At 46.6% G+C, this 21,587-nt stretch overlaps 1 protein-coding gene across 2 annotated transcripts in view; it reads right to left on the minus strand.

Annotated features, from left to right (window-relative positions):
• Window positions 1-21,587, minus strand: part of LOC126529753 (agrin-like) — a 481,149-nt gene that overhangs the window by 64,667 nt on the left and 394,895 nt on the right. The window contains exons 14-16 of one of the 2 annotated variants that reach the window (XM_055069998.1): window positions 9,132-9,250; window positions 6,391-6,408; window positions 2,113-2,224 (exon numbers count right to left, since the gene is read on the minus strand). In XM_055069998.1, the coding sequence (XP_054925973.1) occupies window positions 2,113-2,224; window positions 6,391-6,408; window positions 9,132-9,250 (249 nt within the window). The remainder of the gene's footprint in view (window positions 1-2,112; window positions 2,225-6,390; window positions 6,409-9,131; window positions 9,251-21,587) is intronic. The other variant, XM_055069999.1, reaches the window with a different exon arrangement.

Below are 21,587 nucleotides of genomic sequence, written 5' to 3' on the forward strand. Positions count from 1 at the left end.
TACCATGTAAAATATTTTAACATGTCCTTTATAGTTGTATAATGACACATTTGGTTAAACATAATCTTCTGCATTCTAGTCAACACGGTTTTCGGCAAGGTTTTTCTTGCTCAACACAGCTTCTTGAGTTCACGCATGAATTGGCTCTAGCAATAGATAAGCGTAAAGTAGTTGACTGTATTTTCTTGGACTTCAAAAAAGCGTTCGATGTTGTTCCCCATGATCTTCTTATTAGTACATTACGGGGCTATAAACTGAATGAATCAGTTATTGCATGGATAGCCGAGTATCTCTCTGTAAGACAGCAGTCGGTAGTTCTCAACGATTGTTCCTCCGGATATGTTCCCGTGACCTCAGGAGTTCCTCAGGGCTCAGTTCTGGGCCCTCTTTTGTTTCTGATGTATATAAATGATATTACTATTGGCCTCAAATCTTCGTTCAGAATGTTCGCGGATGACTGTGTAGTTTACAGGATTATAGAGAATGAACGTGATTCCGAATACCTGCAGCATGATTTGAATGTAATATCATCCTGGTGTGCCCATTCAGAAATGTCGTTGAATGTTAAAAAGTGTGTTCACGTCACTTTTACGAGGAAACGTTCATACCAGTTGAATACGTATACCATAAATAGCGCTACTTTAAGCACGGCCAGGGAATATAAATATCTAGGAGTTTATTTAACGAGTGACTTGAGGTGGTCTAAGCACGTTCACCACATCAAAGTAAAGGCTGCACGTGTTTTGGGTTTCTTAAGGCGAAATTTCAGCTAACTTCCATTTAATTTAAAAGAACAACTGTATTTCACTCATGTGCGCTCATTGCTGGAGTACGCATGCGTTTGCTGGGATCCGTATACCAAAGAGCTGATCAATACGCTTGAAAAAATACAGAATAGGGCAGTGCGATTCGTTCTAGGTAATTGGGATCGTCAACTTAGCATGAGAGAATGCAAACGTAAACTTAAATGGGAAGAATTGAAAGATCGTAGACGAAACCTCAGGTTGAAATTTTTCCATAATATCTACCATTCTAAAACTGGAATCAATAAGGAGAAGTACATTCAAGAGCCGTCCTATATATCCCAAAGAAGGGACCACAGTCTCAAAGTGAATGAATTTTCCTTTAAAGGTGACGTCTTCCGCTATTCATTTTTTGTTAGATGTATAAGAGAGTGGAATGATCTTCCGCCTATGATTGTATCCAATGTGTCGAATGATGCTTTTTACCGCGCTTTGTGTAATTAGTTTCTTTATTCGTGTCAAATATGATGCTTCTTTTTATGTACCCCCCTGCTGTCATGCCTGTAAAGGCGAAGCAGGTATCAAATAAATAAATAAATAAAATAAAAATATTTCGAAGACCGACAACAGTGCACACCGTTAACGTTATGCTTTGAGTACTACTTATCTTTCGGGGCACAAACTGACCCGATAAAGTGTTAGGTTCACGACTGAGTTCTGTGCATCTTTCTTCTTCATTGTAAACATAACGCGACATCAGGTAGAGGTGCTGTTTCAGGTGTTGCCTGACGCTTCATCATCACTACAACGCAATATATAGAATAGTGAAATGATCGCACAGCTTCGAAGCCCAATTATAGGGTTTTCATCGGGCTTCGCGTCACCCGTAGAGTCATGTTGTGGTTAGAGTCGCCAGATATGTAACCTTTTTGTCAAGTGCCATACATACTTTGCCGCAGTTCTATTTCAGCAGGGTTTTGAAGCAGTGCAGGTATCGCCGCGATCAAGAACCGACGCATGCGGATGCAAGGCAGAAGCAATGTAACCCACCCTTGAAGCGATAACAAAACCAGCTGCAACGTTACGCATATGAGTGCCGACTTCAAATGCATTGCAAAATAGTAGACACAGATACAACTACTCCCTCTTGAGTGTACTGGTTTCCCTCGAAGCTGAAGTAACGACACAAAAACTCTGTAATACCTGCAGATATAAATTATTAAGACCCATCAAAGCTAGATGCAGAGTAACAAATGCGCTTTATAGCCGCACTTCTGCTACTAATTTTAACACTTCGACCTCGTTCATAACACTTCAATCACGAGATGGAAATGTAGCAGGGCCCAATCTCGAGCAGAGGGATACTCACACTCGATTCTCCGTGCACTGTGGGTCCATCGTCGAGCTGTAAGGAGCCCTCTCTGCGAGTGCGCGTCACACGCACCACGTGCCATTGGTTCAGAGTCACTTCATTGGGGGACCTGCAGCACGCGCCAGAATTTTGACTGCATAGTTCGTACTTCTCGAAACGATCAGCCTCGTTCTAAAAATGGTAAAATTTCACCTCATGGTCTATGTGTTATTGCGAAGAACGCTAGTCGAGTGTGTTTGACAGGAAGATGGAGATTTAAAGGGATTAACAGAGGCAGAACAAGGGCAGCCTGTAACGAACCTTTTGACGGGAATCTTTGGCAAGCCCCTTACCACAAGTGCTCCCCCTTCTTCTAAAGGCCCTCCCCTAAATTGTGGCAGGCAAAGGAAGCCAAAATGCTCAAAAACAGGTAACAGCGAGAAGGAAGGGAGGAGCGGAGTGTGCTGCAGTGTATTTAAAGAGGTGAAAAGAAGGGAAAAAATTTTAACCTGTCAGCAGGCAATCCAGTGAGCTAAGGTTTCCTAGAAAACCAAGAGTATGATTTTTCCGCAGCTTCATGTAATGCAAGAAAGGCTGACATCTGTCAGGATTTAAAAGAAAGCTCGCCGAATGACCTTTTGCTCGGCAACAACTGCACCGAATTTGATTACTTAAAAGCGAAAGTCTACCAAATGCAAGCAGTAGGTTTTTTAAGCTGTCTTTTTTTTCACTCATGAAATATGTAGCTATCGCCGAGGAAGAGCGCTAATTTTTTTACTGTTGAACATCGCAGAATTTATGAAAACTAAAACATCAAGACTACAGCTTTTCATGTTCGTCTCACAAACGATATGAGAACACTTTGATGTGCCCCCATTGAGACGTGTGAAATGGACAAAGTATTGTAACTTTTATTACACCACTGACTTACAAGTAGGCCTTGTACATAACCATCAAGGACATTGTAGCACTTTCTTGTAATCGGTACACACATATACCATATTTGTCTACTCCAGACTCTATAAGAGTTGTAGTTTACGGAACAGGTATATCAGTCCTTGGTGCAGAGTTAAGAGTTTGCAAACTTATTGCTTCGGTTATTTAACTTATCTGTTGTTGGCCATTTTCGCGAGAACTACAATGCCTTGTAATAAAATTTGGCTTGCTACATTTGATATAATCCGGATCTTTTTTCTAAATAAAATAAATTGTATTCCAATCAGGTGTCTGCGTTTTACATCTAATTGAATAGGAAAACTGTAGCTTGCCTCGCGGTAAAGCTTGCTTTTAAGAAGAGAAAGCGCCAGAGCCTAATGAATGGAAATAGACGCCTTGTCGCAACCGCAGACCCAGAGAAATGTAACGAATGCCTTCGCCATATCTAACATGACAGCATAAATAAAAGACAAAGCAACTGAACTATGGGTAGGAGTAAGTAAAACTACGAATGCCAATAAGACACCAGAGTAGTTTTGCAATATATATATATATATATATATATATATATATGGCAGGCCGTATAGCAGGCCGTTGAAGCATTCAGTGGACCGCGCTCTGTCAAGGAGCTCCGTAGTTTTCTGGGGCTTTGTTCCTATTTCCGCCGATTTATTCCTAAATTCGCCGACGTCGCGTATCCGCTGACATGCCTGCTGCGAAAGGACACCCCCTTTTAGTGGACTCCGGCGTGCGACTCTTCGTCAGTTGAAGTTCCTACTGACGTCACGACCGGTTCTTCAACACTTCAGTCCTTCAGCTCCGACGGAACTCCATACGGATGCCAGTGGCATAGGTATTGGTGCCGTCCTAGTTCAACGCTTCGGTGACCGCGAACACGTGATCGCATATGCAAGCCGCTCATTAAGTAGGCCCGAGCAGAATTACACTGTCACGGAACAACAATGCCTCGCGGTAATATTTGCGGTTCAGCGGTTTCGTTCTTATCTGTATGGACGCCCCTTTACAGTGGTCACCGACCACCACTCATTGTGTTGGCTTGTGAATCTTCGTGACCCTTGTGGCCGCCTTGCGCGCTGGGCGCTCCGACTGCAAGAATACAGCTTCACCATCTCTTATAAGAGCGGTCGACGACACGCTGATGCGGACTGCCTCTCGCGTATGCCACTTAGCACTACGTACTGTGACGCCGACGACTTCGATCACTTCGTGGCTTCTGTGTCGCCGCGTTTTCCAGACTTCGACTGCTTGAAAGCCGAACAGTGAAAAGACGATAAATTAACACCGCTCTTCACCGCTACTACCGCCTCGACGATAGAAAACCATTTCTGTGTACATGATGGACTCCTGTATAAGAAGAACTTTTCCGGCACTGGCGCCCGTTTTCTCCTAGTGGTACCGGCGAGCCTTCGCACAGCGATTCTGAGTGCTATGCACGACGACCCTACGTCTGGCCATTTAGGTTCGGCGAGGACGCTCTACCTGATTCAGGAACGCTTTTATTAGCCTGGAATGCGGCAGTCTGTTGAGACGTATGTGGCCAGCTGCATGCAGTGTCAGCGCCACAAACGGCCATCTACTGCTCCAGCTGGTCGCCTGCAGCCTTCCCGCCTCCAAGCACGCCTTTCCAACAAGTAGGCATTGACTTCGTAGGCCCATTTCCAAAATCAGCCAAGGGAAACCGTTGGATAGTTGTTTGCGTCGACTACCTCACACGCTACTGTGAGACGGTGGCCGTGCCCTCCGCAACTGCCACTGACATTTCAACATTCCTGCTGCAATCTGTGATCCAGCGACATGGTCCGCCTCGCGTGATCATCAGCGACCGTGGACGACAATTCACAGCGGACGTTGTAGAGGAGCTGCTTTGTTTGTGTGAATACAACTTGCGTCACTCGACACCATACCATCCACAAACGAGTGGGCTTATGGAGCGCACCAACCGAACAATTGTAAACATGCTAGCTATGTATGTTTCATCCGACCACAAGAACTGGGATGACGTACTGCCTTTTATCATGTACGCGTTCAACACCGCCAAGCACGGGACTACCGGCTATAGCTCTTTCTTCCCGCTGTACGCACGGCCACCTCGGTACACCATCGACACTGTTTTCCTCTTCTGTAGTAACGAAAATCACACTGTCGCCGAGACTCTCTGCCTCGCAGAAGAAGCTCGTCGTATTGCTCGTTTGCGCACTTTGACATCGCAGGACAGATCAAAAGCACGCTACAACATTCGCCACCGCCCGGTAACCTATCGCCAGGTCATTTAGTCTGGCTGTGGACTCCAGTACGGAAACGCGGGTTATGCCAAAAGCTTTTGGCCACCTACGATGGACCGTTTGTTATTATTAACAGACTCACGGAAGTCACGTATAACATAGCTCGCCTCACGGCGAGTGGTAGAAGAGCTGCCAAGACACAAGTGGTCCATGTCGCCCGCTTGAAGTTGTTCACGTCAAGACAAATGGATTGACTCGCCCGGCGGGCTTCGTCTGCGACGAGAGGAATGTTACGCATGAGGAAAACGAAGACCAGTGAACGTGCTTGCGGTCCCGAGTGGGGGAAGGAAGAAGAGGACGACGCTCAGTTGATCAACCAGCTGGCCGCTCTTGCGCTCACCTTCGCTACCTAAAGTAAACGGTCCCCTTCGTCCGTAAAGGTTATAAACGGTCTCCTTCGCGCGTAATATATATATATATATATATATATAGATTATTTTGAGAGACCATAAAAATGTAGGCTCCAAACTGATACTTCCCTTTTTTGGCCACTGTGGCACTAAACTTAATATGTCACCACACATGTTTAAGTGCGGCTCGATGTTACTTCGTGAAAATGGCAACGGCGAGCGGAGACCCACGCCGAGTAACGGCGACTTCGAGGATGACGTAGGGCCTCGTCGGGGCGCGCGAGCGCCCAACTGCAGGCATAAATAAAGTTGTCTCCAATCCAATCCAATCAGAGGAATGGCCGTGACAATTGTTGGGGAACAAAATTAAATTTTCTTATAGCATAAATTGCAGTACCAAAATTAGTGAGTCAAGTATCAATTACATCGGGCTGTCTCTAGTGAAAAGTAGTAAGTGACGACTGAATAAAAATGCGTGTTTCGGCTACCTAGTGGTTGGCTTGTAGCCGCCGGCTATTTGGGGACGCCATCACTGGACAGGCATGTTCCTTATTTTAAAAAAAAAAAAAAAAGACATCGTCTTTTATTTTTCTTGTTTGTCTTACCAGCGAAGCCAATTAGTTTTCACTAGACGAGGCTGCCGTTAGACATATAACCTCAGGCTTATTTATAATAAAAGTAGTTCGGTGAGTAAAGAATGTACTTACACGAGGAGAACAGATCCCCTGCAGCATGAAAGAAAATTGTGCGTTTTGGTCAATATTGTCTCGTCTGGTGACGGACAACGTAAGCGTGTAAAGCAGCAGGCCATTGTGAAGACACATATAACTGGCTCGCTTCATGTCAGCAGTTGACCCTTGTGGCAATAAAATATTGGTGAAACCCATGGAAATGCTTATTCGCACTGTAATGTGTGGCGCCTTTTGAAGCACTAGAAATGGCCTGGCCACCTGCGGCGGCTGGCGACAATCTTTCCAGTGGTGATGCTTGGTATACGGGCAGCACTTCGCGACCTTCGGCTGCTGTCGGACACGAACCAAACAGCAAGCTTATACTTGTAGCTCCACCATTGTCCCATCCTGCAATGGTGTTCCATAAACACCTATATTTTATTTCGTAACTTGGTTATAGAATTTTTTCAATACTTATAAAAAATTATTTTACATGCCCTAAATGTGAAATCTAATGGTCTTTTCTTTCAATACAATCATGTTTATTGGTTTATTAATTTAAATTGGCCTGAGGGCATCTTGAGAACGAGCGTCACTCCTCTCTCTTGCCTCAGGGCGAGAGAGAGGTGTGGGGCACATGTCTCTAAAGGCTGCCCACGTGCGTTTTTCTTTTATTGAAATGAAATGAAACGAAAGAGACGTAGTCACCTTATAATGGTGAAGACTATTCCTTTTTTCATAGGGGAAAAAACAATATGAAAAGTGCCTAGGAAAATGAAAAGAAATTACTTCATACGGTGAGAAATCCACAGCTCAGTCCTATACGCCCATGAAGATAACAATATAAAAGTGAAATACAAGTTGCATCACAATGATTCGTAAACGAAGTCACAAACACAGGCAAACGGCAGCGATGGAGACCTTAATGAGCATATAAACAGATGAGGAATTACGCAGTATTAAAATAGTTAACGCACAGAATACAAAAAAATGTATAACACGTAATATACAAGCACTAATTATTACAAATAATAGAAGAATGTTATAGTAACATCGTGTGATTATTCAGTGCAATACCTAGTACTTGTTAAGGATGCCTATTTCTTCATAACAATTTTCAAGTGTGTTCAATGCTTTTCGCTGTGCAATTTTCGATGGCCATCGGCCCAGCAATTTTGGGAGTGAGAAAAGCCGGTGAGGATCGATGGAGTGCAGCTCTTGTTCTAGCCGCCGTTTTGAATGTCGTATAAGGGGCATTCGAGGAGTAGATGGCGAACATCCTCATCATCGTGGCCACAGGAGCAAGGCGGGGAAGGAGCACGTTTGATGCCATATAGGAAATGTTTGGTGTATGCTGTCCAAAGGCGAACTCGATGAATTAGTGTCTCGAACTTTTATAAAGTTGTACATCCAGCTGGTATTTGAGTTGAGGGTCGACTTCATAAAGAATTGATTCATTAGTATTTTCGTTACACCATGTTGACATACACAAGTCCTTCTTTAGTACTCTCAATATCCGTTTTGTGTCCATTGCAAATAAAGGGATGAGTATAATTTCTACATCTTTATGGGCCGATATTGGCAATGAGTCCGCTAGTTCGTTGCGTGCTATACCAGAATGGCCCGGGACCCACTGTAATATCACTTCATGTTTCCTTTCATTAGCCTGAGTTAAACTGCTCAGTACTGCGTATGTTATGCGTGCGTGTGGTTAGCTGTCATCAATATTTTCAAGACATGCTAAAGCCTATAAGGAATCCGTGCAAAAACCCACTTTGTTGGTGTCTCATATGTTTTGATAAGATAAGTGGCTTGGAGAATTGCCACAAATTCCGCTATTGTTGGTGACGACGTGCGTCCTAGTCGACAAGGGTACTCTAAGGATGGTATACCGCGCGTTAGTTTGTCTTTCATATATTACTAAAACTATTCTCACATTTACAATAATATCTATTACTTCTAAAGCGTTTCTTTACTGTGCCGATCTGCCTTCAGAAACAGTTATTCTTACTGGCAATGACCCAACAATCACTTTGTTATAGACCCATAGCTTATCATAGCTTCTAGGCAGATATTGTGTATTTTTCTAAGTTGTAAAAATGAAATAATTTGAATTGCATTGAAAGGCGCGTATATAGTCCGACGTTTTTTGCGTGCCAAGCAGCGGCAGGCGAACTCCACTGTCACGCCAGGACATCGGCATGAGCTGCAACGCATGCGTACAACATGAATGGTAATTTTTCTTAACGCCACTTTTTCGTTTTCATAACGCACCATCTTTTACGGAATCCTCGAACTAAGAGGTTTCTGCACTCATCAAAGTGCTCGAGGATCACACGCTGCTGCCCCCACTGTGCGCCAAGCGCTGTTGTGAACAGTTGTGTGCGTCAGATATTTTTTTTTTCATGGAAGATAACCAGTGCAACGGAACTCATACATTAATTGCTCACTGCATATAACCTATGGGACGACTGTAGATGGATATTTTATTAAATTCTGAAGTTGTGGCTGCCAAAACCCCTGTATACTTATGAGGCACCCCATAGCGGGGGACTCCGTATTAATTTATACCACCTGGTGTTCTGTAACGCGCACCCAACGCACGGTAAACGGGCGTTTTCGCATATCGCCGCCATTACAGTGCAGCCGCTGCGGCAGGGATTTGATCGCACGCCATCGGGCTTAGCAGCACAACGCAAAACTCGCTATGCCACCACGGCGGCCCGAATGTAAATGCATCTACACGTAGCTAGGAGGTTAGCGGGTGGCATACTCACGAAACATTCGCTGCCCCAGAACCCAAGTCGTATCGGAACTGGACACGTCCGGCTTCAAGTCGCAGTGCCAGGAAGTCACCTCGGCCGGAGGATCCTCCGCCGTTGTAGAGCAGGAGACCCTACGCGGGTGAAAGTGAATCAGCGTCTCGCATTTGATAATCGCTCAGATCGAAGGACACGTATGTGGAAGGGCAGTTGATTTGGAAAGGTTGCATCAGTACCAATGGACCAAAGGCACGGGCGCACATCTATGGCAAAGTCTGTAAAATTTTCCAAGGGAAGACCACACGTTCTTCCAATGCTACCCATAGTAACAAGCGGATAAGGCACCCAAGACGAAGCAACTATGCGAGCAGCCCATAGGAAACACCGCAGGTGAGCAAGACATGTGCCTAGTGCCGATAATTCTATGCAAGTAACGAGGCAAACACAGCGCCCACAGCATATCCACTTGTAGGCTACTGTAAGCCTCCTGATGATAAAAACTAACGCCTCGCACGCAGCACGAACCTGTCAACTACTGTCCACCGACAGGAAGTTCAAAGCGTACAAGACGTACCAGGAATATAAATAATCAATCAATCAATCATTTATTTATCGTGCCTAGGAACAGCCCTCAGGTCTGAGTGGTGGAGAACGGGCACATTGAAAAATAAAGAAAAGAGCTCTAGGGGAATATACGTAAAAACAAAAAATAAAGGACAAGTTTGAAAAGAAGACTGTACATAGGAAAAAACGCAAGCTGAATACAAAATGAAAAAAAGATAAGGGCAGTTCAACAATGCGTACAACTATGGCACAACAATAAAAGGACAGGAAAGGACAATGCCATCGAATTATGAAAAATGTAAAGATAATGAAAATAAGCGTAAAAAAGACTATGTATTCTGTGGACAGTTTAGTGTTGGTGATGATAGGCACGGGAATGGAAAGGTGTATGTTCTCTGGCCACCTTGCGCACAAACGAAACATCGTATAACTGAGGAGTTCAGGGTAGGTTAGCATACCGGGAAGGAGTTTGAAAAGCAACAAAAGGTCACCGCGATTAAGTCGGCAGGAAAGTAAGGGTAATAATCCAAGAGCTGTAGAGCAAGGTTCAGTGTCCGTGTTAGCAAAGCACTGATGATGTAGGTTTAGAAACTTTTTTTATACCCGGCCTATAATGCAACGGTTGCATATAAAAATTATATTCCATACGACCGACGCGTATTCAAGTTGAGGAAGACAGATTGTTGTGCACAAGTTGCGCAACGGTGCTCAAGACGAATTCCCTCAATAGTGTGCAAACAGAGCCCAGATGGCGCATGCCTCGCATGCCAATGATTTTATGCAAAAGTCTAAGGTTGTAAGAAACACCGAGATCATTCATCTCACAGACCCTACATGACGGTACAGAATCTACAGAACACGAAAAATAAATGCTGGCTGTTTTGCGTGTGAAAGTCATAGCTTTGCTCTTAGCAGCGTTCAAAGTGAGGTTTTTATGTTTGCACTATTTAGAAAACGAAAACAGGACAGACAGCACAGTGCGAAATTCTTAAAGAGTGTGTATTTTCTGAAAATCTTGACGACATGGGCATATAGAAGGTAAGCCTAGTTCCGAATAGCGGAACTCTTCGCAATATTATTATTATTATTATTATTATTATTATTATTATTACATCATATTCATTATTAAAAATTAAGAAAAGGAATGGCCCTAATAATGATCCATGATTGACGCCGTTAGTTGCGATATTAAACGTAGACGCTTGGCCGTTAAGGTTAACATCACCTGTATGATCAAACTATCGAGATTTGTGATGGTCGAGCGGCCGGCGAGAAATCCAAGTTTATTCGACTTCCATGAGTTCTTCACAGTAAAATAAAATATTGTTGCCAGTATAGAAAAACTATATTTACAATATATATAAAGGAGGAGTCAGATTAGTTAAGATGGCTGACCACTAACAACACGCAGCAGCCAGCGTCCCCCGATCTTCTTCCTCTGTCTTCTTTCATCCTACCGTAACAGGACCTCCGGGTGGTGAAGCGCCGTCTCGGCGCATGGCAGGCGAAGAATTGCGAACGAATTATGGCTTCAGCCGCGAAACGTGCACGACGTCGACAGGCCTATGACTGGAGGATGCATCAAAGTGTAGCGGCAAAATTTCGTAATTTACGTCGTTAACTTGGCGTGGGACATTATAAGGCACTATGTAGCGAGAGAGAAGCTTCTGCGAGAGGCCAACCCAACGATATGGTGACCAGGGGGCACCCAAGCACCTGGTGCGAACTTCACATTGCGATGGCCGTGGTCGTAACGTTGTTACTGTATATGCTGTGAGGCTAACAAACAAGATGGGGCGACTTGACGTGCCATGCGAGCGCGATCGATCACTTTACGAGCGTACGCAGTTGCAACACGAGGCACAGAAGGGAGGATGATGTCAAGCGGCAGTGTGCGGTCGCGACGATACCAGAGATAAAAGGATAAATATTCTGGGGTGTCATGTCGGGACAACTTATACGTGAACGTCACGTAAGCCAGCGTGGAGTCCCAGTTGCGGTGATCGTTGGAGGCGTACATCGATAGCCTCTCTGTGATTGTTCGCTTAAGACGTTCCGCAAGACCGTTCCTTTAGGGGTGGTAAGCGGCGGACAGCTTGTACTCAGTGGAACAAGAGCGAAGGTGTTCGTTGACAACTCGAGATAAGAACGAGCGGCCGCGGTCTGTGAGTAACTGGCGAGATGCACCGCGGTGGAGAATGACGTGTTGGGGGAGAAAATCGGCGACGTCAGTTGTGCAACTAGTCGGCAACGCTTTTGTTATCGTAGCGTCGCGTAATCACTTGCGACGGCGATCCACTTGTTCCCTCTCGTCGTGAGGAAAAGGGCGAAGCATGCCTAGGCGAAGGAACTGTTCAGAGGGAACTTCAATTGGATGGAGTCGCTCGACAGGTGCCAGGGGAGGTTTCTTCCGGCGCTGATACGATTCGCAAGTTGCGACATAACGACGCACAGAGCGGTACAGACCCGGCCAGAAGAATCGGCGTCGTACAAGGTCGTATGCACGTAAAAATCCAAGGTGTCCCGCCGTCGGTGCATCGTGAAGTTCGAGAGCGACGGGTCGCAGATGACGAGCAAAGACAAGGAGTAACTCAGTGCCGTCAGGGTTGATATTGCGGCGGCAGAGGATGCTGTCATGCAGCACGAACATGTGGCACGTGCCGTCAGTGCTGCCAGAGTGCACTCCGGCGATTATGGACTGTAAGGATGCATCGCGTTGTTGTTCAGCGCACATGTTGGTCATGTTAGTCAAACCCATCACCCAGGTCACCGTATCATGCGCAACATGATCGGGAGGATCCAAGGGGTGACGCGAGAGGCAGTCAGCGTCCTTGTAAAGGCATCCAGTCTTGTAATAGACACTAAGTGAAAATTCCTGGAGCCGCAAAGACCAGCGACAAAGCCGTCCAGTGGGGTCCCGTAGGGAAGACAGCCAGCAGAGTGCGTGGTGGTCTGTGAAGATCGAAAACGTGCGGCCGTACAAATATGGCCGGAACTTGGCGACAGCCCAAACTGAAGCTAGGACTCCCGCTCGGTGATGGAGATAGATAGAATAAACTTTAATGTCCAACGGATTAGGTGATCTACCCACCCCCCGACACGCAGGGCAGGGGGCGAGTGCCGCCGCCTCAGATGCAGGCTGGGAGGTCTTGGGTCCCAGCAGCCTCTTCAGCCAGTTGGACGAGCCGGAGCTGGAGCTCAGAGTCCGAGCTGCGCAGCAGGGTCTCCCAGGCGTCTCTACTATCTATTTTGTGTATTCCCCCGGGAGAGTACGGACATTCCCATATTATGTGGTCGAGGGTCCCTCTCGCCCCACAAAGATTACATTTATCACTCCTGGCCTCGGGGAACATGTGGTTCGCCATAACCGGGTGCGGATATGTATAAGTTTGTAGTCGTCTCCACGCGACTGCTTGTGTGTTGTTTAATTTTGGGTCTGGCGGGGATACCAGTCTACGAGCCAATCTATAATGCTGCGTGATCTCCCCATATTTTAGCATGCGCTCTCCGCTCCCTCGGTCATCGAGGGGCCCCGTAGCGGCTCGGCGGTAGAGATCTCGAGCCAGCTCGTGGGCCGCCTCGTTGCCGGGGACGGCTTCGTGCGCCGGAGTCCAAATTATTTGAATTTTTCTATCTAGCTTTCTCTGGCCTAGGATTCTGGCCGCTAAGGGCGAGATCCTTCCCTTGCTAAAATTTTGTATGGCAGTTTTGCTGTCACTGATCACAAATTTCGCGTCCGTTCCAGCGCAAGCTAATGCGATCGCAATTTCCTCGGCAACTTCTATGTTGCGCCCGCGCAGAGTGACAGCGGTCAGGGGAGTACCCCGGCCGCTGACGGCCGTTGCCACCGTAAAACTGCTGCTACCTCCCGCCGCGTCTACATAGGCCACCTCATGTTCCGAGATATTACCGAATCTAATTTTTAATGCTTCGGCTCGTTTATGCCTCCTGTCTTTGCTATGTTCCGGGTGCATGTTTTTTGGCAGGGGGGGGATAATCAGATTTTTTCTAACTTCCCTATCTACTTCCACCTTTTGGGTGGGGCCTCTGTCCGGATTTATTCCAACTTTGGCCAATATGGCTCTTCCTGTCCTCGTGGTGCTAAGTCTCTCAATTTGAGAGGTTCGCACCGCTTCCGCCAGCTCTGCCCATGTGTTGTGCACTCCTAGAGCCATCAGTCTCTCTGTTGATGTACACATGGGCAGTCCCAGCGCTCGTTTTACGCACTTTCTCATTAGAGAATCAATCTTTTCTCTTTCCACCACTTTCAAATCGAGATATGGCGTAGCATAACTCACCCGGCTGAATATGTACGCCTGTATTAGTTTAATTAAATTTTTCTCCTTTAACCCTCGGCCTTTGCTGGCCACCCGCCTAATTAGGCTCAGGGTCTGTATTGCGTGATTCTGCAGCCTCTTGACGGTCTCGCCATTGTGGCCGTGTGACTGGAGAATCAGGCCCAAGATTCTAATTTGCTCGACTATTGGTACCTCTTTACCCGCCACATTAATTTTGATCTCCGATGGTGCCTTGCACCTTAAGTGTTTCGGATTGTATATGAACAATTCTGATTTCTGCGGCGAGCATGCTAGGCCTCTCTCGGCCGCGTAATCGACTATGATGTCGGTGGCGGCCTGGAGCAGGCTTTCGACGGCTGAATCACTTCCCCGGTTGACCCAGAGGGTGATATCATCCGCATATATACTAAATTTTAATCCCTTGAGCTTTGCCAATTGCTCGGGGAGTTCTCTCATAGCCACGTTGAAGAGTAGGGGAGACAGCACTGATCCTTGGGGCGTACCTTTACTCCCTAGCTCAATTGTGGGGGATACCAGCGTTTGGAACTTCATGCAAGCAGTTCTTCCCGTCAGAAAGTCCCTGATGTATCGATATGTCCTGGTACCTACATTAATCTTGTTCAGCCCTTCCAGGACCGCCTCTGGCTTTACGTTGTCAAAAGCCTTCGTGAGGTCCAGTCCCAGAATTGCTTTTGCATCTTTAGACCTTGAGTCTATTATATCATGTTTGATTTGGAGCATGACGTCCTGCGTACACAAGTGAGGTCGGAACCCGACCATCTCATGTGGCCACAGATCGCCCTGCTCCATAAAGCCCATCAGTCTGGTCTGGACGACGTGCTCCATCAATTTCCCCACGCATGAATGATGGAGTAATTTCTCTCGGCAGGTGACAGCAGGCGGCTGGCGTAAGCTATCACGCACTCGGTACCATTCTGCTGGCGGGCGAGCACAGCGCCGATGCCATAGCCGCTTGCGTCAGTGTGGGCTTCGGTCGGTGCAGATGCATCAAAGTGGGCAAGTATGGGAGGGGTGATCAGAAACCCGATGAGAGTGGCGAGCGCGTGAGCCTGTTCCTGCCCCATGAGAATGACGTGTTCTTCTTTAGAAGATCTGTCAAAGGCCGAGCAACGTCGGCGATGTTTTTGACGAAACCACGAAAGCAAGAACACAGGGCGACGAAGCAGCGCACGTCAGAGGCAGTGCGTGGCACAGTGAGACTGCGTACGGCGCGAACTTTTTCTGGATCTGGTTGAACACCGGATGTGTCAACGAGGTGTCCCAACACGGTACTCTGACGGCGCCCGAATGGGCACTTCGTGAAGTTCACTTGAAGGCCGGCTTTTCGGAAGACCACAAAAATTGCAGCGAGTCGGGTAAGGTAGCTGCCGAACGTGGGAGGAAAAACAATAACGTTGCCAAGATAACTACGACAGGTGGTCCATTTATAACCCCGCAGAAGAGAGTCGATCATACGTTCAAATGTCACAGTAGCCTTGCATAGGCCAAAGGGCACGACTTCGAACTGATATAAGCCGTCCGGCGTGATGAAGGCCGTCTTCTAGAGCTCTATTTCACCAACTGAAATCTGCTAGTAGCCCGATCAAAGATCGATGGACAAGCAGTCCAATGCGTCATCGATGCGTGGTAGTGGGTAGACGTCTTCTTGCGTGATCTTGTTTAAGTGGCGATAATCGACGCGAAAACGCCAGGCACCATCCTTCTTTTTCACAAGGACGACAGCCGAAGCGCAAGGGCGCGCTGACGGCTCAATGACTCCGTTGCGGATGCATTTTGTCCACTTCTAATTGGATGAGTCGACGTTCGGCATGCGATACACGATAGGGACGACGACGAATAGGATTCGTATCTCCAGTGCTTATACAGTGGTGAACAACAGATGTTTGGCCTAAAGGCCTGTCGCCGAAATCCAAGATTTCACTGTACGATTCAAGCAGGAGTCGTATGTCCGTGGCCTGTACAGAGGTGACGTCAGGTGCAATAATTTTCGCGAAGTCATCCGTTAAGGAACCAGAGCTGTTAGCTACAATTTGCGCTAATAAGGCACTCTCTGCATTCAGACTCTCAATGTCAAATTCGCATCCACTAGAAACGCTGGCCAAAAACATGCCGGATGGAAGCACTTGAGGGCACAGGCTGAAATTTAGAAGCGGTAGAACGACGTCGTTATTGGAAACCGTGACCAACGTATGCGGAACAGCAACGTTCTGTTCAAAAGCACATCGATTGTGGAATAAAGCACATATTCACCGTCAGGAACCTGTGGCTGGGCGGTCAAAGTGACGTAACTGCCTCGGGTGACAGACGCACATCTTTAATGGAGCACAAGCGCGGTGGGGCGGTACTCGGAGCATCGGCGAGTTGAGGCAGTTCTAACTGAAGAACGCCGGTCGCGCAGTCGATGAGAGCAGAATAAGTATTTCCGATGAACGAGACTGGTGTCTTAGCCGGTTTGGTGTGCGGCTGTACCGCGTGTTCCGAGCAGAGTTGGCGGCGCTGTCGGACTCGGTGGTGGGCGAAATATTGCGGGTATTTCCATTAAAACGGCTCAGGTTGGTCGGTGTGCGAGGTGTTGAGGGCGACGAGTTGCGACAGTATCCGGCGACATGACCAATGCGGCGACAGTTGAAACATATCGGCTGGTGGTCTGCAGTTCTCCACTCAGTCGGGTTGCGATAACATGGATAGAAGCGTCGGGGTGGAGCTAAAATAGTAGAAATGCGTTCGTTAGCTCTGGGATTGGCGATAGCATACACAGACTGTAAACCAATGTTTTCAAGTTCCTGGCGAACGATGGCTTGTACGAGGGGAACCGAAAATGTGGTAGCATCAGGCCTACGCGAACGAAAGAAAGCTGCGGGCGCCATCGCATCCAGTTTACGTCTAACGATTTGCACCACGTCCTCTGATCGAAACGCAGGCTGCTGTGCGGGTTGATCTTCACACGTGGACGTTGCGGCAGTATTGGGAAGTTTGACGAATGGTTGCAAGACGCGTCGGCTTTTGGCCTGCTCGAAGTGGCGGCACTCTTTAATGCTTGCGTCGACTGTAGAGCAGCTGTTGCATATGAGCAGATTAAACGCGTCGCCAGCAATGACCTTAAGCACGTGCCCGACCTTCTCAGTTTCTGTCATGTCGGGATCGGCTTTATGACAAAGTGCCAGCACGTCCAGGATGTATGAGACATTAGACCATGTGGGGGATTGGGCACGGGAAGCCAGTTCCTGCTTTGCGGCAATTTTACGGCCGGCTGGTTTGCCAAACAACTCTGTTAGTTTCTCTTTGCATTGGTACCTGCTGATTAGCTCTTCTTCGTGGTTTTGGCACCACACATTTGCCGTGCCTGTTAGGTAGAACAACAAGTTAGCTAGCATAAGCGTAGGGTGCCATCTGTTGATTCCGCTCACGCGTTCGTACATGGCCACCCACTCTTCAACGTCGGCGCCATCGGTCCCGCAGAAAGTTCCAGGATCCTTGGGTTGCACAACTTCAACCGAAGGTGACCGTGACGTAGGTGGCGACAGAGACGTTGGAGGCGGCAACTACGTTTATCCCGCGTGCTCATCGTCATTCATGGTGCGGACGGTGATGCCACATCCACTGTGGAGCTCCGTTTCCAGCTGTGGTACCCCGCACCTCTCAGCAATATGTTACGGGGGTGTTGTGAGTATAGAAAAACTATATTTGTAATATATATGCAGCAGGAGTCAGATTAGTTAAGATGGCTGACCACCAACAGCAGCCAACGTCCCCAATCTTCTTTCATCCTTCGGTAACAATATGTTGTGAAGGGCCAGCTCAAGGACTTTAGACGTGGCACAGAGCCGAGAAGTCGGGTGATCGACATTCTTTTACGGCCACACTTAGATACAAGAAAAACACGAGCAGTTTTCCAGATGAGGGGGAAAGTGGAAGTATTTAGAGAGATAATAAATATAGATGTCAGTAATTCGGCAAACGTACTGGCGTAAACTTTCAGCACTGAGGAGGGGATGCTTCAGAGCCACAGGATAGCGAAAGTTTCATGCGCTTAAGGCATTCGTTGATGAGCTTTTTATTAAAGAGCCCTGCACTAGATGTTGGAACTGTCGTGGTCTGTTGACTCACAGCTGCGTTGAAGCCTGAACTTTGGCATAAGCAATGTGAAATGACCATCAAAACATAACGCAACGCCTTCGACTTTTAATCCGACGGAGCTCAGGAGGCGAAAACACTCTCCGTGTTTACCAGAGCGCTTGCGGATATATTTCCAAAATTCTAGCTGCCTGTCGGAGGCGCTTGTTTCCAAGAAAGCAATATATGAACGCAATATTTCCCGCTTATAGGGGCGTTTGCAGAAAGCCTGAAAAAGCGACATCCTCTCGACTCATTAGGCATAGGACTTTGATAGAAGTTTTATGTTGCATTCTTCCACAATTAAAACTACAAAGTGTTCACAAGAGCCAGACGTCGTACAGTCTACATCGCCTTAAAGCTTGCAGGCTTTCAAGCGTGATGTTAGCGAGCCTGACTGGTTTTTCGATACAACAGGCGGTAGCGTGATATGCAGAAAATTTATTGCAGCCTTTGTGCAAATTTATACTTCCCCTTGAAGAAGATAAATCAATCTAATGGGATTAGAAATTAGTGGGTTGCGTCGTCTCTCAACTGAATGATACAGGTAAAAGTTCAGCGTTATCATGTCTTCCTGAATTAACTTGCACCAGCAAATCTGGCAGGCTTCAAAAAAGTAGGAATCAAGTAAATGGTAAACTTAAGCGATCTAAGACAGCCTACAATGAGGCAATATTTGCGGATAGTACAAATAAATCAGCTGACTTAAATGTGGAACGTTATCGACGATGTACTCGGCCGCGCAAAGCAAGATGTCGCGCCAGAAAACATTGCGGTTAAAGATGTTGAACCAACCTGCAAAGCGCTTGCGGATCACTTCAACAACCACTTTTTAAACGTAGCTATTGACCCATTTTGCGGAGCAGCTTGTTCTACAGAAACGAGATGGCGCTTTCGGCGTCGCGCCGCACGTAGCCTCAGCAACAGCGCACGGAACCACTACCGCTTCCATCTTGGTTCTGTGCAATCAGCTGTCGGAAACGCAACTGCGTTTTCGCTAACGCACTGTGATTCAGTCATGCTGCATGGAATCATTAGGATTGAAGACGTGTGCAGTAGTTCCTTGCTAAAATAGTGACTGGCATATTAATGAATTGAATGAATTTGTGTGCACAAGTTCGCGGCCGACTACTGCAACTGTCCATACGTGTTATCAGCACTTCGATATGAACGGCTTTCTTCGCGGATACAGAAATTTGCTCATCTGCCCGCGTTGTATCGCTAACCTTCAAAGAAGTGCTTAAGCACTGGAACGTCAGCAAGAGTGAGTACCGCCCGTTAAACAATGATAAATGTACTAGCACCGGTTCCTGTCACAGTACGTTTCGCGCACACTACCAACGCGCATCTACTCCAAATGGCACGAAACCTTTAGCCGACTCTGTCGCCAATGTGTGAATGAGTGAATGGGCGCACACTTGAACATATGCGCACCATATACGCACAATAAATGACGGACCACAGCGATAGCGCACGAATGGTCGAAGTTGAATGTTTAATGACGGTCTACAAGAGGAAGTGAATTACTAGCGATGATACATCTATGCTACAAGGTATTACAAGGTAGAAAACAGCCGCGGTTCAAGCCTTCAGCGCAGCAAGGACCAATCTATCGGAAATGAGCACGCCCGCGAGCCATCAGGCAGAAAATAATCAGATTGTGACCGCACCGAGGAATTCAGAAAGGTGACCAGCCGCTACTTAGAAATACTGGCCAAATAAATAACGAATAGCAAAACGCACTAATCCTGACTCAATTCATGAGCGGAAAGTTTGGAGAGCTTGGAATGCATATGTGGCCCCGCTTTTCGAACAAGCGCGATATATGCTGCTCGCGCCATCTGGACATAGCTTAACGAGCTCTGCAAGCGCGTGGGCAAAGCTTCGTTTCATCCACCCAGTCACCGTCTACGATATCTCCCGAACCAGAGGTTTGCAAAACTGCACCGGCGTCATACAAACACATTCTGAACATGGAGGCGACGAAGGCAGTTTAGGCAAGCAATGGGCGGGTTACCAAGTGATCAAACATCGCAGCGCCCATGGGATAGGCGCGAAATGGGTCCGTACAAATGCAATAACCCTCTGTCGACAGTCCATTAAGAGTTATATCAACGTTCCATTCCCCGCATGAAACCTTCCTTGCGCAGACGAATGAACAAGAAATCTGCGCCACTTTTATTAACCTAAACAAAAAGACTAAAGAACTAGACATTGATAAGCTTCAGATTATACAACTCAAACTTGTTTTAGAATTATAAGTCCCGTACTTCCTCATATATTATATTCGGTATTCGGTCGGGAGTATTTCCTGACGATATGAAGTAACAATTTCATTAACAAATTAACATTTTCATTAACGACAACTGACTCGAACGAACACACTCATTTAAGTATCTTGGCGTCATTCTAGATGAACATCTTCACTGGAAAAATCAGATTAGCGCCGTCTTTTCGAAGTTGGCTTCTGGCCGTTATGCCTTATTACAAGCCCGCTATTGTTTTAACAGACATACACTCCGTACCTTTTATTTTGCCCTTATTAACAGTCATTTAACATACTGTTTAGAATCATGGGGTTTGACATACAACACTTACCTTGATCCTATCCGGCGATTACAAAAACGGGCAATCTGAATTACAACACAAAGCAAGCATACTGAACCAAGTAAACCAATTTTCCAGTTATTAAATATCCTTCCTTTTGACCTTTTGCGGTCTTTAAATATAGCGGTGTGTGTAAACAACATAGTAAAATATAACCACCCTTTCAATGCCTCCCTGTTTCGCTCTCCTTCTCGACTAACGAGAAACCTCACACATAGTAACATAAATCTACCACCGAATAATAACATCTACAGTGAAAGATTGGTGCAGTTTTTAGGAGCCAAGGTTTGGAATGCTTTACCCCCAGAAATAAAACAGTCCCACGAAACAAATAAAACATTAAGAACATACTTTATGAGCCCTATTTGATCTATGTGACAGTCGTTTTCGGTTTGCGTTTGTTGTACCCTGTTGTTCATTACAGATATTTATTCATTCTGCTGTAAAATGCACATTATTTTATTTTCTCCTCATTGTATGCTGTACTCTGGTCTTTCGCAGTGATTTTGGGCTTTTCACATTACACAAGTGCTGCGTCATTGCCATCGTGTATTTTTGTTTCTGAACCCCACACTACCCTTTGGCTATGGGTTCAGTCAGTGTTTTGATAATTTGTATAGTAAGAGTAGCAATAAAATGAAAATGAAATGAAAAGTAGGGTAACAGTAACATCTATGGAGGAGATACTGCTATGATCGACCTGTCAAGTGTGAGAGACATCTAGGCGTGCGGTCCCACGACAAGATGGTTTGCCTCGTCCCAGAAAAGGCTGTTGCGATAAGCCTGGACATCGAGCTGTCAAGTGTGAGAAGCGTTCAAGCGGGCGCCTGCATTGTCGACGTAATTGCCCGCTTCTCCGAAACAGCGT

Source organism: Dermacentor andersoni, chromosome 9 (assembly GCF_023375885.2).
Source record: "Dermacentor andersoni chromosome 9, qqDerAnde1_hic_scaffold, whole genome shotgun sequence".
NCBI classification, from domain to species: Eukaryota; Metazoa; Arthropoda; class Arachnida; order Ixodida; family Ixodidae; genus Dermacentor; species Dermacentor andersoni.